This window comes from Salminus brasiliensis, chromosome 13 (assembly GCF_030463535.1).
Source record: "Salminus brasiliensis chromosome 13, fSalBra1.hap2, whole genome shotgun sequence".
NCBI lineage: Eukaryota > Metazoa > Chordata > Actinopteri > Characiformes > Bryconidae > Salminus > Salminus brasiliensis.
In genome coordinates, this window is record NC_132890.1 from 24,265,852 (window position 1) to 24,278,222 (window position 12,371).

The 12,371-nt window shown below is 42.0% G+C and overlaps 1 protein-coding gene across 1 annotated transcript; it reads left to right on the top strand.

The window, feature by feature from the left end:
- The first annotated feature begins 288 nt into the window (after positions 1-288).
- On the top strand, positions 289-10,527 carry pex16 (peroxisomal biogenesis factor 16). The gene is made up of 11 exons (XM_072695655.1): positions 289-461; positions 1,602-1,637; positions 2,457-2,533; positions 3,964-4,097; positions 4,468-4,568; positions 5,327-5,407; positions 5,515-5,664; positions 6,951-7,023; positions 7,175-7,297; positions 7,810-7,874; positions 8,011-10,527. Exons 1-11 carry the CDS (start codon positions 335-337, stop codon positions 8,067-8,069), a joined length of 1,026 nt encoding a protein of 341 aa, XP_072551756.1. The 5' UTR covers positions 289-334; the 3' UTR covers positions 8,070-10,527.
- Positions 10,528-12,371: the final 1,844 nt, after the last annotated feature.

Here is a 12,371-nt window from a genome sequence, read left to right on the forward strand (position 1 = left end):
ACTGGCTATATCTTTACCCTCTCATAAAGTGATTTATCCGTGCAGCTAAAGCTGTCAAATAAACGCGATAGTAGGACATTTTGACATGATTTTAAAGACTTGCCAGTATTAGCTTCCTAATTCTCTCTTAAAATGAATTAATTTCCAATTTAATCCCAAACTTTTAAACTCCAAATTCTCTGCCTACATTAGCTAGCTATAGTTAATCGGCCCCTTTAAACGACTCAACCCGGACGCTTTTGAGCTGTTTACAGGAAGTGCGCGGCTCTAGTGGCGGTGCCATGCTCGGTGTGTGTTCGTGTTCGTGTTTTTAGATGTTTTACAGCAGATAAAAATGTCCAAAATCTGCGTGGATAAACTAGCGAGTCTGTACGGACGGTACCGGGACTATGTGACGAGGCATCCCGGCGCAGCGGCGCAGCTGGAGAGCGCCGTGCGGACACTGTCCTACCTGATAGCAGGTAGGAGCGACAAGGAGGAAATACAGCAACAAAATGTCCACAACACCGCAGATACGAGTTTAGTTCACTGAACCGAGTGCTGAGGGGTTAGTATGAGATCCAGCTCAGTGTCGCATTTTTGAAGACACTCGTTTCCAGACCTGGAAAAGTGTGGAAATCAGAAAACTCTGTAGGGAGAAAGACGTGTAGCTATTCTGTAGGCTGTGTCTCAAATGGCTCCGTGCTCCCTAGGTAGGGCATTGCGTAGGTCAAGAAACCACGGCTTCTACAGCCAAACAGTGTAGTTTAAAGCCGTGTATGATTAATATTTGGTTCAACGTTTTGCTGCTTATTTTTTATCGCAGTTTGGATAAAAAGAACACACAATTTCATAACTTATGTAGTGCGCTATATAGGGAAGTGGGAGCCATTTGAGACACAGTTAGCCCGGCATGCAGACTTCAAATGAATGAAAGTCCATTACCCCAGGTGTTTGTTTGTTTGTTTGTTTGTTTGTTCTTTTTCTTCCACTTTGTCTTGGTGGTATGTCAACTTTTAGATGTGCTATCTTAAAATTTGATGTATTATATCTGAAAATAAAGACTTTCCCTCGAAATTGGCTTCTTTTCTCAAAGGTTTGTCAGTCACTTTAAGGTCTTCCAATTCCTATAAAAATAATGACTTAATCTCCTAAAATAATTACTGTCTTTTTAAATTGAAGATCTATTGTTCCATTGTCTTCTGATGAAGTATCTCCAGGTATCTTGAATAATTGTAAGTTTCTAGGTCAGCTGCTGGATGCAGAGATAAAACCAGATGGCTAAAATTACTACTTGGAAACTGAATATGGCTTCAGGTGTTGTAGTGAGAGAATACTGAGGATGAGGCTTGACCGAAGATACCAGTTTAGTTAACATGTGCTGTTAACTACTATACCATTGGAAGATCACTACAATTATAGAACAGCAGTTCACAGTCCAGTCTGAGTGCCTTCATACAGTTACACCTGCTGCCTGTCTGTAGTGCATCATGGGAATTGTAGTGTTTTTGCCCCAACTGCATTGAAGTTTTTGACTTTTGCAAACTACAACAAACTCATATTTTTCAAATCTAACAGTTTAATGTATCAGAAAAAAATGATTGTTTATTTTGTTTTTGCAGGTCGCTTTTCGGACTCCCATGAACTTTCAGAGTTGGGTAAGATTGTCTTGCCTGTTAGAAAATGAGCATTATTCATTATTTAGTGTTATTTGAACTGCTGCTGCATGTGGCCAGCAATGCAGAGGGGGAGTAGTTCCAGTACTGCACAGTTTTAGACTTTCTTAAGCTGGTCCTGCTGCTAAAGCTGCCTGACCAGCTTAGCTGCCGACTAGCATAACATATGTTTACATTTGAGTTTGATGGTGTAGCTGGTTGACCAGTATGATTAGCTTGGTAAAGTTGGTCCAGCTTGTCTATCAAACTCTGGTCAAGAACCAGGCTGGTTATAGGGGGGGTGTTTTTTTTTTTGTTTTTTTTTTTTTAAACCGTCTGAAACCAGCTAACAGTAAAATCTGGTCTTTTATTTGTGTGTTTTTGAGTTTATTAAAATGTCTAAAGGCAGAGAAACCTAATCCGTGCAAGAGTTTGGACTCTACAGCACTGGAGCTTTTATGCATGGTCTCCTGATGATCAATTTAGGCATCTCACTTAGACATGAAGAATTTACTTTCTCCACTATACAGTTCTTTGAACAAAACTCAATACTTCATAATCTGCTTGTTTTCTACATGTAAGAAATTGACCATTATCAGTTTATGGGAAACCTATATATATACGTTTTTCCATTCAATATCCCATTCAGCATTCTCTGCTGATATCAGCCTGATATCAGTGCCCCCTGTAATTTGTATTGTTATACTAATTTTGCATTGCATAACCATAAGTATGACCAGATGATGCTAAAAAAAAATCATTCATAATTTTCTATAATGGCAACTTCTGTGTTCCCTTCCCTTCATCCGTTTTCCTCCACAGTGTATTCAGCGTCCAACCTGTTGGTGTTGCTAAACGATGGCATTCTACGAAAGGGGCTTTCCAAGAAGCTGCCGGTGGTAAATATACTTGTTTGACATTTCTCGCTCCATCCTCATCCCACTCTCACATGTACAGCCATGCTTGCTGCAGGGCTGACTCAATCCCTTGATCTCTATCTCTGCACCTCTATACTCTGCACATCTCAGCTGCCTAACCTTCACTTTCCAGTGTTCGGTCTCTCTCTTTCTTCCTCTTCCACTCACCACCCCCCCCCCCCCCATACATCACTGGCAGTCAGTCCACTTATATAAGCCACTGATCGAAAGCAGTGGCTCTGTGTGTTGTTGGCATGGTAACAGATATAAAGTTGTTGAGAACGGAGTGTGTTGGGAGAGTTTGAAAGGAACCGTCTGTCTCTGGCTCGAGAGACAAAACGGTGGGGAAAAACAAGGGTGCCACTGATGCCACACTTCCTGTTGCTAGGCTTGTGTTGAGTACGGTTTAATAATACTGTTAATGCAGAGTATGAATGAATCCAATCCAATCTTTGTATTTGTATAAGTAATACAGCCACACAGTTCAGAGAAGATGCGCTGCTAATAAGTGGAATCACTGTATTTATGGTATCCGTTTCTATAATGAGACATTCTGGACTGATTGATTTAGTTTAGTAGAGACTTTTCTTAAAATTACTGTTTTATAGTTTAATATCTCATAATCCTCTCCTCCCTGACCAATCAGCTCCCAGATCTTTTAAAACACTGCAGTCAGATCTCTGTGTGTGTGGATGTGTGTGTGTGTTCCGTGTGATGGGGGGAGGACTAACAAGTGGGTTGGGTAATTGGCTGAAATTAGGGGGGACAATTGGGTAAAAATAAATAAAGGACTATACTCTGAGTACTTTCTCTGAGTAATTTCCACACAAACCACCCATGCTCACATTTGGAATAACATATATTACAAAATTATTAATATGTTTTTTATATCTTGTATCTAGTAAATTATTAATACCACTGACTACGCCGGCTTTTCATGCATGTGTGTTTTATGCAGTATTACCTAGTCCTGAGATGATGCCGAGTGTATCTAAAAATGTAACCACAGTGTCTTCTGTACCGCTCTGTATCAGACATTATCACCAAAGGTAACATTTTAGTGACTGGAAGAATGTGCGCTGAATTGCGATATGCCAAGACATTTATTTCTTTATTTGTGTGCCAGAGAGAGGAATTTATCTTGGAGTTTCCCGTCCCAATGTTTCGTGAAAAAACGTATTTAGAGACCAAGGAGCTTTCAGTGGTGCAATAAAAGCGGCACTCAGCCCGAGGTGCTGAGAGAACGAGCCGGGTTTCATGACCCTGGGCTCCTTTCACATGGGTCTTAATGGAGCTCCGCAGAGAATGCTTGAGTTTATATTGAGTTTATGGCGGTGGAAATCGTCCTGTATCGGCACTGTTTGACCTACAAAAAAAGTACCTCACTGTGTGTGTGTGTGTGTGTGTCTTAGTCTCTCTCCCAGCAGAGGCTTTTGACCTGGTTGTCTGTACTGGAGTATGTGGAAGTTTTCCTGGAGATGGGGGCCACCAAGTTGTGGGGGGAGACGGGACGCTGGCTGGTCATCGTACTAATTCAGATTGCAAAGTAAGAACTTTTATCTCTGAAGCAGGAGCAGTTCGGGTCATATCACTGATAGAGTTAGGTGTGAAACGGTCATGAATTTCTGTCCAGTTCTCATTTATTTACAGTTTAAACAGCCAGTGGCCGATTAGATTTGGCTGACTGTTATTAGCCAGTTTCCAAAAGACAACAAAAAAATATGAACACACTGAGATGATACACACAGGCTAATGTGTAGCAATAGCATTCGCCATGTGGCAAATGCAAATGATCATCAAATATAAAGATCTTAGGAATATCTGCCAGTTCTAGCGCTGACTGATTCCAGTTTTGCACGTTTGGAAATCGCTGTTGCTTGTAGTTCTTAAATTTCCCACCTCCTGTACATCCACAGAGCCATCCTCCGCATCTTGCTGCTCTTCTGGTATAAATCAGGCATCCAGACTTCACCTCCCATAACTCCCTTGGACAGAGAGTCTCAGCTGTGTAATCCAGGTAAGAATATGGATAAAGGACCCTAATTATTATAGTACTTCACTGGAAAACCCACTTTACTTTACTTTGCTTTTTCCTGGTCCGGGTTGTGGTGGGTCTGCAGCCTAGCTGGGATCATTTCTGCGCAAGGCAGGAATACCCCCTGGACAGGGCGCCAGTCCTTTGCAGGCTACCACACACCCACCCCTTCACTTACACACCCACACCTAGGGCCATTCACACACCATAACAGACCATATGACCAAAGCAGGGATTGAACCAGCACACACACTAACTGCTGCATCACTATGCTGCTCCATCAACCATGTTTGGGGAAAATAATTTTATGCATAACTGGGTTCCAGCCCTTTGCAGAATCAAGCCTGCAGAGTACAGATTTCCAGCTCCAGGGGCCTGGGGTTGTGGGTTCGATCCTTGCTCCGGTCGTGCTCCCGGGTGTGGAGTTTGGTGTGTTCTCCCCATGTCTGCACGACATTCTCAGAGTGCTGCGGTTTCCTCCTGCCTCCAAAAACCACACATGGGTGAATTGTCCATGCTAGATTGCCCCTAGGTGTAAGTGTGGGAGCTTCCCCCCCATGTTTTAAATATGTTAGCCTCATAGCTTTTCTGTAAAACCAAATAAGAACAAACAGGTCTTGACTGAAGTTGGTGTATTTTGTCTTTGGCAAAACCTCTGACGAACATTCATGTTTTGTGTCATTGTGTGTTTTTTTTTTTACATGGGAAATAATTGCTTACGTGTGTTTCTCCCCAATCAGACCAGGATGGACAGGAAGTGGAAGAAGACCTCAGTTTCGTAGGACAGCGGTCGGGAAGAGTAATGCGTCCCTTAGGAAGCAGTAAGAAACTGCAGTATCTCCTACCCTGACTACAGTCTATCTGTGTGTTTGTCTGTGTACCCTGCCTATATTGAACTGATGGACTAATCCATATATTCTGCATTCAGTGCCTTCATTGCATGCTCGCCTGTGGGGCATTCCTCACAGAGAGAGGAACAGGAAGCATCAGGAGGAGGAGCTACATTCAAGCCCCACCCCCCTGGGTCTGCAGGAGACTATTGCAGAATCCCTCTACATCTCACGGCCCCTAGTGCACCGTATCCTAAAGCGGCTTCGGACGGCTGCGCATAGCCATGTCGGTCATTATGTAGTATGTATAATACCTCAGGGTACTCATTTGCGGTACGATCTGGCAGTTTATGCACAGGGTGGGCAGGTAATGTGTTGAAGTACAAGTGTTAATGCCTATACATATTATACAATGCCTAAACATATTTTCTATGTATTTACAAATATATAATCTATATAATATGTATTATATAGTTGGCCCCATTAAATTCTACAAAGGGGGCTGACCTAAAAGTTATAGAAGCAGGGTTGGGACCAGAAGGTCACCAGTTTAATCCCCTGGTTGGCTGAGGTGACCTTGAACAAGGAACCTTGCTCCCTAGGCGCTAAGGTGGCCGCCCGCAGCTCCAGTTGTGTGTGCGGAGTGTGTGTATTCACTGCCTTAAGGGTGGTTAATTTTACACACTGCTGTGCAATAGCTGTAAAGTGTGTTCACCTGTCAAGTGCTGAGGTGAGAGAATAAACAAGGAAGCACAATCTGGAGACTCTTCTAGTATCTAACAGCATATAAAATACAGTAGTAATTACAGGTATAAAAATAAAAACAGGGTATCTGTTGATGTGCATTTTAATGCAAAGTGTAAATGGGACCAAGGCAAAGTTCATCTAGGTATGATCTGGACAGAATCCTGTTGATGGTACACTGACTGGAATGGGGAGAGTGGCATCTCTGTTGTTACCTTATTGGAAGTACCGCTACTGGACTTTGGTGGAGCTGCACAAGAACTGCATAACCATATTTGTCATATTTGTGTAAAATCCTGTAATATTACTCTACCGCATTAGTCCACATGCTTCTCTCCCTTCTAATGCTGGTTCTGTATCTCCGCTTGTTAACAAATGCACGTGTAGAGCTGTCCATGAGGGGGGGAGCGGAATGATCCATACAACATGTATACGTGTACAGTCTAATTATCCCTGCTTAAAAAGCTGGGGTCAAAGCACATGGTCAGCCATGCTTCAGTACCCCTGGATCAGTTAGGGTTAAGGACCTTTCTCAAGGGTTCAACAGTGGCAGTTTTATCGAACCTGGGTATTGAACCCACAACACTATGATCACTAACCCAGCACTCTAACCACTGCACTACCACTATCTATATACCTAGTAATAAATCCATGTTCCTTAACCCATCCTTAGAGAATTGTCAGAGGATTCATTTGATTGCTAAGAAAAAAACTTGGACGAGTGGTGGTACAGAGTTGTGTTGTGTTCCACCCGATTCATGTGCTCCTTGACACTGAACTTCACTCTCAGTGGCCTGTCTGGGGTTGTGCGGCAGACGCTCCTGGAAGCCGTGGCTCGTGTCCGGTGTGCTGGAGATAACCAGGTAGAAAAGAGGTTTCTGCATGTTTGAATGTTTGTTGTTGTTTTTTTAAGAGTGAGTTGTAGACAAAGCTCTCTCTGTCTCTTTCTGCCTCGTTCACATGTTCTCAGATATCCCAGCATAATGTTGAAATGTGTGTTACATTTTCAACCAGTTTCAGTTTGTTGAGTGACACTACAAAGGCGTTGAACCGCAGAGAGAGGGCAGAGATGAGGAGAAGAGCCTTCCTCCTGCTGTACTACCTGCTCCGCTCGCCTTTCTACGACAGATACTCTGAGTAAGCTTGACGCTCTGCCTGCCTGAAAGCCTGTCTAGGTTATGTGTTGGACTCTAATTCAAAATAAAAACACACTGTTGGTAAACTATTTTTATGAGGCTATGAGAGTTTTATGAGAGTAAGAAAAGGAAAAACTGGGAAAGCTGTAATCTCTGCTGGGCTGTGGACCACCAATACTGTTTGTATGTTGTTCGGGTGAGCGGGTTTAATCTCATGAACCCCTTAGTGATGACTGTAACATCATCAATATCCTCCTAAGGTTTCTCCTAGATTGTCAGACTTGGTTCATTTAAATTGCAACTTATATACATTGGTATATATGGTCCAACATTTTCGTGTTTTCCTTTAAAACACTTACATGCTGGACAGGGGGTACCCCAGCATATAACGGGCCATGTCCATTTAATATCAAAATATGCATGATGGCAGCAATATGAAGTCAATATTATATGAAGCCAATTTTTTTCTTTTAAACCAATTAATTATTTGATTTTGCTTCTTTGCAACTGTAGAACAAAGATCCTCTTCCTTCTCCGGTTCTTGGCCGACTACGTTCCTGGAGTTGGCTTGGTTGCACGTAAGTAAGATCTGTTCCATCCATTCCATTTCCTCCTGGGTGCATACAGAGTCAAAATAAGCATATTTCCACTCTGAGAGGACACTCGTGTGATGCTCTGTGATGGAGTAATTATGTCCATTTCCGCTGTGTTCAGGTCCACTGATGGAATACCTACCCATCTGGCAGAAGATCTACTTTTATAACTGGGGCTGATACTGGAGCAGAAAAGCTGAAGGTCATGACGACCCGCATGCAGGAGCCCTTACCTCTGCTGGAAAGCCATGCAGGGACTCAGACACACACACACACACACCTGTGCCAGAACATCACTGCTGATAATCTGCGAGTTGAAGATGAGGTGCAGTCGCTGTGGAGGGCAGATTGCGCTCCACTCTGCTTCTGTGACTGGGCACTGCTTGGGTTTGTTTAGCTAGTATGATTGAATGCTAATGCGCAGATACTGATTCAGTAAATAATTGCTCTACTTTTTATCATGAGTTTCGTTTTGCTTCAGCCTTCGTTGACGATGCATCTGAGCCATTATTTTCCTCTGTTGTTCAGAAGTACCCGTCATCATCTTGTCGTGCCACATGTCTACACTCTGTCCTCTGCTTTTATTCCAGGAATAATTCCTTTCTTTCCTTTTAGTGTCGGTCCTTTAAAGGGCACATATCATTCATTTTCTCGTCATTGTGTTTGGAGATCAACTTTATGGCAATTGTGTGGTTTTATGAACCAAAAACAGTCAGATTTTACTTTACATGACCTCTCTTAATCCCTCACAACAGTGTTTCCCAACCCTGAGGGAGGTTCCTGAGGGAGGTCCCAGAGGACCCCCAGACCTTCCTGAGTTGGAGATAGTATTGGAGCAGGAAACCACTCAAATGTGTAGGACAGGGTGTCCTCCAGGACCAGGGCTGGAGAACCACTGCCTTATAAAAAAGCATGCAGTTTTTGTTACTGTGCCTTTAAGACTGAAATATATAAGTGACCTCTGATTCTGATTGGCCACTCTGTGTATATTGTGGCCCATTCAAAAAGCAACTTCAGTGTGAATGGGTGTGGCTAAACTTTGAGTTTTTGTGACGTCCCAAAAGCAATGATTTCTTGTAGCATAGTTTCCATACACCGATCAGTCATAACATTAAAACCCTGCTTATTATGTAGGTCACAAAACAGCTCTGAGCCGTTGAAGCATGGACTCCACAAGACCTCTAAAGGTGTCCTGTGCTATCTGGCACCAAGACGTTGGTAGAAGATCATTTAAGTCCTTTAAGTTTGGAGGTGGAGCCTTCACTGATTGCATCAATGAGCCTTGGGCACCTATGACCTTGTTGTTGGGTTACCGGTTGTCCTTCCTCTGAGCACTTCTGGAAGGTACTGACCACTGCATACTGGGACCTGAGGTTTTGGGGATTGTCTGATCCAGTCGTCTAGCCATCACAATTGTTATAGTGGCTTGCCTGCTTCCAACATCTCAGACTGTTTACTTCTACCTAACATATCCCAGCTGTTTGACACATATCACTGGTTGTTCCTTTTTCTACCAACTTAGTTCTGCCAGTTAATCGACTCGTCCATAGCTCCCTCTAGCACTAGCAGTTCTCCCGACACTAGGAGGGTAATGACTTAACATGTCTCCTCTGAAACATACAAAGCCTTTCTTCGACCAACGAGTGGAAGATAAGGGCAGGAGAAAGCATGGCCAATTGTGCTCACTCTGACTCCGACCACTGATGGCAAAGCAGCAGGGCTCAGGATTTGAACTAGCGATCCCAAACTGCTGAACCATTCAGAGCCTCTGTCCGTGTTTTTAATGCTATGGCTAATTGGTGTAAATGGAGTGAGAAGTGAATGGAATGTTTTGTATGTGAAACACTGTGAGGAACATTTGGTGTTCAGTGATGTGGCCCTTTAAACGACAATAGACACATTCTTCAGGCGAATGATGCCTTAAGATTGGCTGAAACGAAGCCTGTTATTGTCCAGTTACCTTTTTTTCAGGCTCATGTCTAGTGTGTGTGTGTGTAGCACAGGTTCAACTCTCTTTTAGCCTTTTTTTTTTTCCAGGTATACGCTGTTTAATAAATCAAGGTGCTTCAAATGGTTCCTAGAATGATTCCATAGAAGAACCAATTTTGGTTCCATAGAGAGCTATGAACTATGTTGGTAGAGATTAGAATAGAGAGTAACACAAGGTTTTAAAAAATTATGAAATGAAAGGTTCCTCATTCTCCCACATCTCTATTTCATAAATGACTGATTTCTATATGAAACCGAAAGTGGTTCTTCTATGGCATCGCTCAAAGAATCATTTGAATCGGCTTCTATTTTGAAGAGTGTACTAGAGTGTCTTTCTAGAGAACCCACATATGACTAATGCAAGCAAACCAGCATTATAAGCAATGAATCGATGACTTGTCTATTGTTCACTGTGTGAAATGAAAGCTTGTGTTTTTTGTTTTTTTTTGATAATTATGTAAAACTGATGGCTGATGGGTGGGATGGCTGATAATTCAAGGATGCAACCCTGGTGGTTTTAATTAAGGTGTGACTGAAAGGGTGGGGTGCAAACGAAGACTCTATTGAACTCCAATTTGAGAAATGAATGATGGATTTTTGTACATGCCTTTATGCATTTAATAAATCAGCAAGCGATGGGGAAAGTGATTTACTTCTGCAGCTTTTTTTTTGTCCCCTGTCGAGGCAGATGGAGATCAGATGGTGCACTTTATCAAAGCAGCAAATGAAAACACGAAAATAAGCAGTGCACACTCAACCACTGTCTAATTTAAGATTAGCACCTCCGCACCGCACGCAAATGAAGAGGCATTGTTCATTGATGCACACTTAGAAACATCAACCCTAAACACCTCTTCCTCTGTCTGTTCTTTTAAAGCACAGTCCTGAAAAGTCGCTTCTTCCCTTCTGTGCTGAAATGACATAAGTGATGCTAAATGAATGGTACGCTGGGGACCAAAAATAGACTAGAAAAGAGTTTTTGCATAGAAGAGATGCGCCGTCCTATTCAGGTGCTGTGTGTAGAACTGCAAACACTGTTTGCATACTGCTGTTCTTAAGCCTTCTCATTTGCATGGACAACAAACAGAAAGGAAAATGCAGGCCTGTGCTTCTGCGTACCTGCAAACGGATATGGCTTTGGGAAGTCTCCTCTACAAATCAGCTGTAAAGTCAATAAGAGTTGTTTGGTTTGGAATAATGGCAAAGATTACGAGACTTAAAGATTTAATCAGAATGTATTGGGCTTGCTTTACTGAGGATCTGATGGCTCATTCATCACTTACTGACAATAAGCCTGCATTTCTAATTAGAAGTGAATAATTGTCAAGATAATGACTTTGCTGTAATGGATTCAATGGTTAAGTGTTTCTGAGCAAGTTCCTGTATTGGTAAGCCAACAAAAAACAAGGTTCCTCGAAGGTTCTTTAGTAAATACAGTGGTTCTATAGAGAACCGTGGCTACTCAAAGAACCATTCGGATGCTTAAATGGTTTTGTGCCTGGCTTAAGATTGGTGGGAAGCCTTCAGTAGATGGTTCTGAACTGCACCAAAAAAGAAAACGACATTATCATACAGTCAAAGAACCGTTTTTAGTACTGTATAGAACCTGCAAATATTTAGTGCTGAATGACAGAAGATTAGAAGCTCCTGATCAGCATGTTTTATTTGAGTTGATGGACTAGCTGGTTGGTCAAGATGGTCAAACCAATTCAGTCATGCTGCTCAACTTGGTGGACAGGCCAGGTTAAGCTGGTTGGGCAAGTAAACTGGTCCTACTCGTAGACCAGTGTGGACATGACCAGCTTGGTCATGCTAGTTATGCTGGTCAACAAGCTTGGTCAAGTTTAGACCATCAAACTAACATGAAAGCCCTATGCTGGTCAAGAGCTAAGACGGTCCATCAGTTTAACCAGCTTGACTAACTTTGAATGGGCCAGATTTTATTTTTTCTCCAGCAGACTGACAGTTATATATATAATTCTAATATAATTATTATATATAATATAATATAATTCTAATAAATAATTAATACTATAATATAATGACTCAAATCATAACATTTCGTTGTATTTTCTACCAACAAGATTCTAATAATGGCTAGCCATGTCAATAACCAATAACTAGCATGTAACGGTAGCTCTATAGCCAGTGAAGCTCAAATGAGAGTGTCTGTGATGATATTGGAACAAAATATGACTGGGAGGCGATAATGTGCCAAAAATATGCCACAAAAAAGTTGCCCCTTGTCTAGAGGTCTAATTCTACCTTTTTGTACATCCTGATATAAAAAGGGTCAGTATAATCCTATTACAGCTGAGTAACACCCCCAAAATACTTAATAATATAAATAATATAATAAATCATATAAATAATACATAAATTATAAATAATAATAAATATTTCTTTAATGTTTTTAGGTTGGCTGTGTTTAACCCATGTATCCAGTGTAATGTGGGGCAGCGGTGAAGGCCCGTCCTCCTTCTCCTCCCGCTG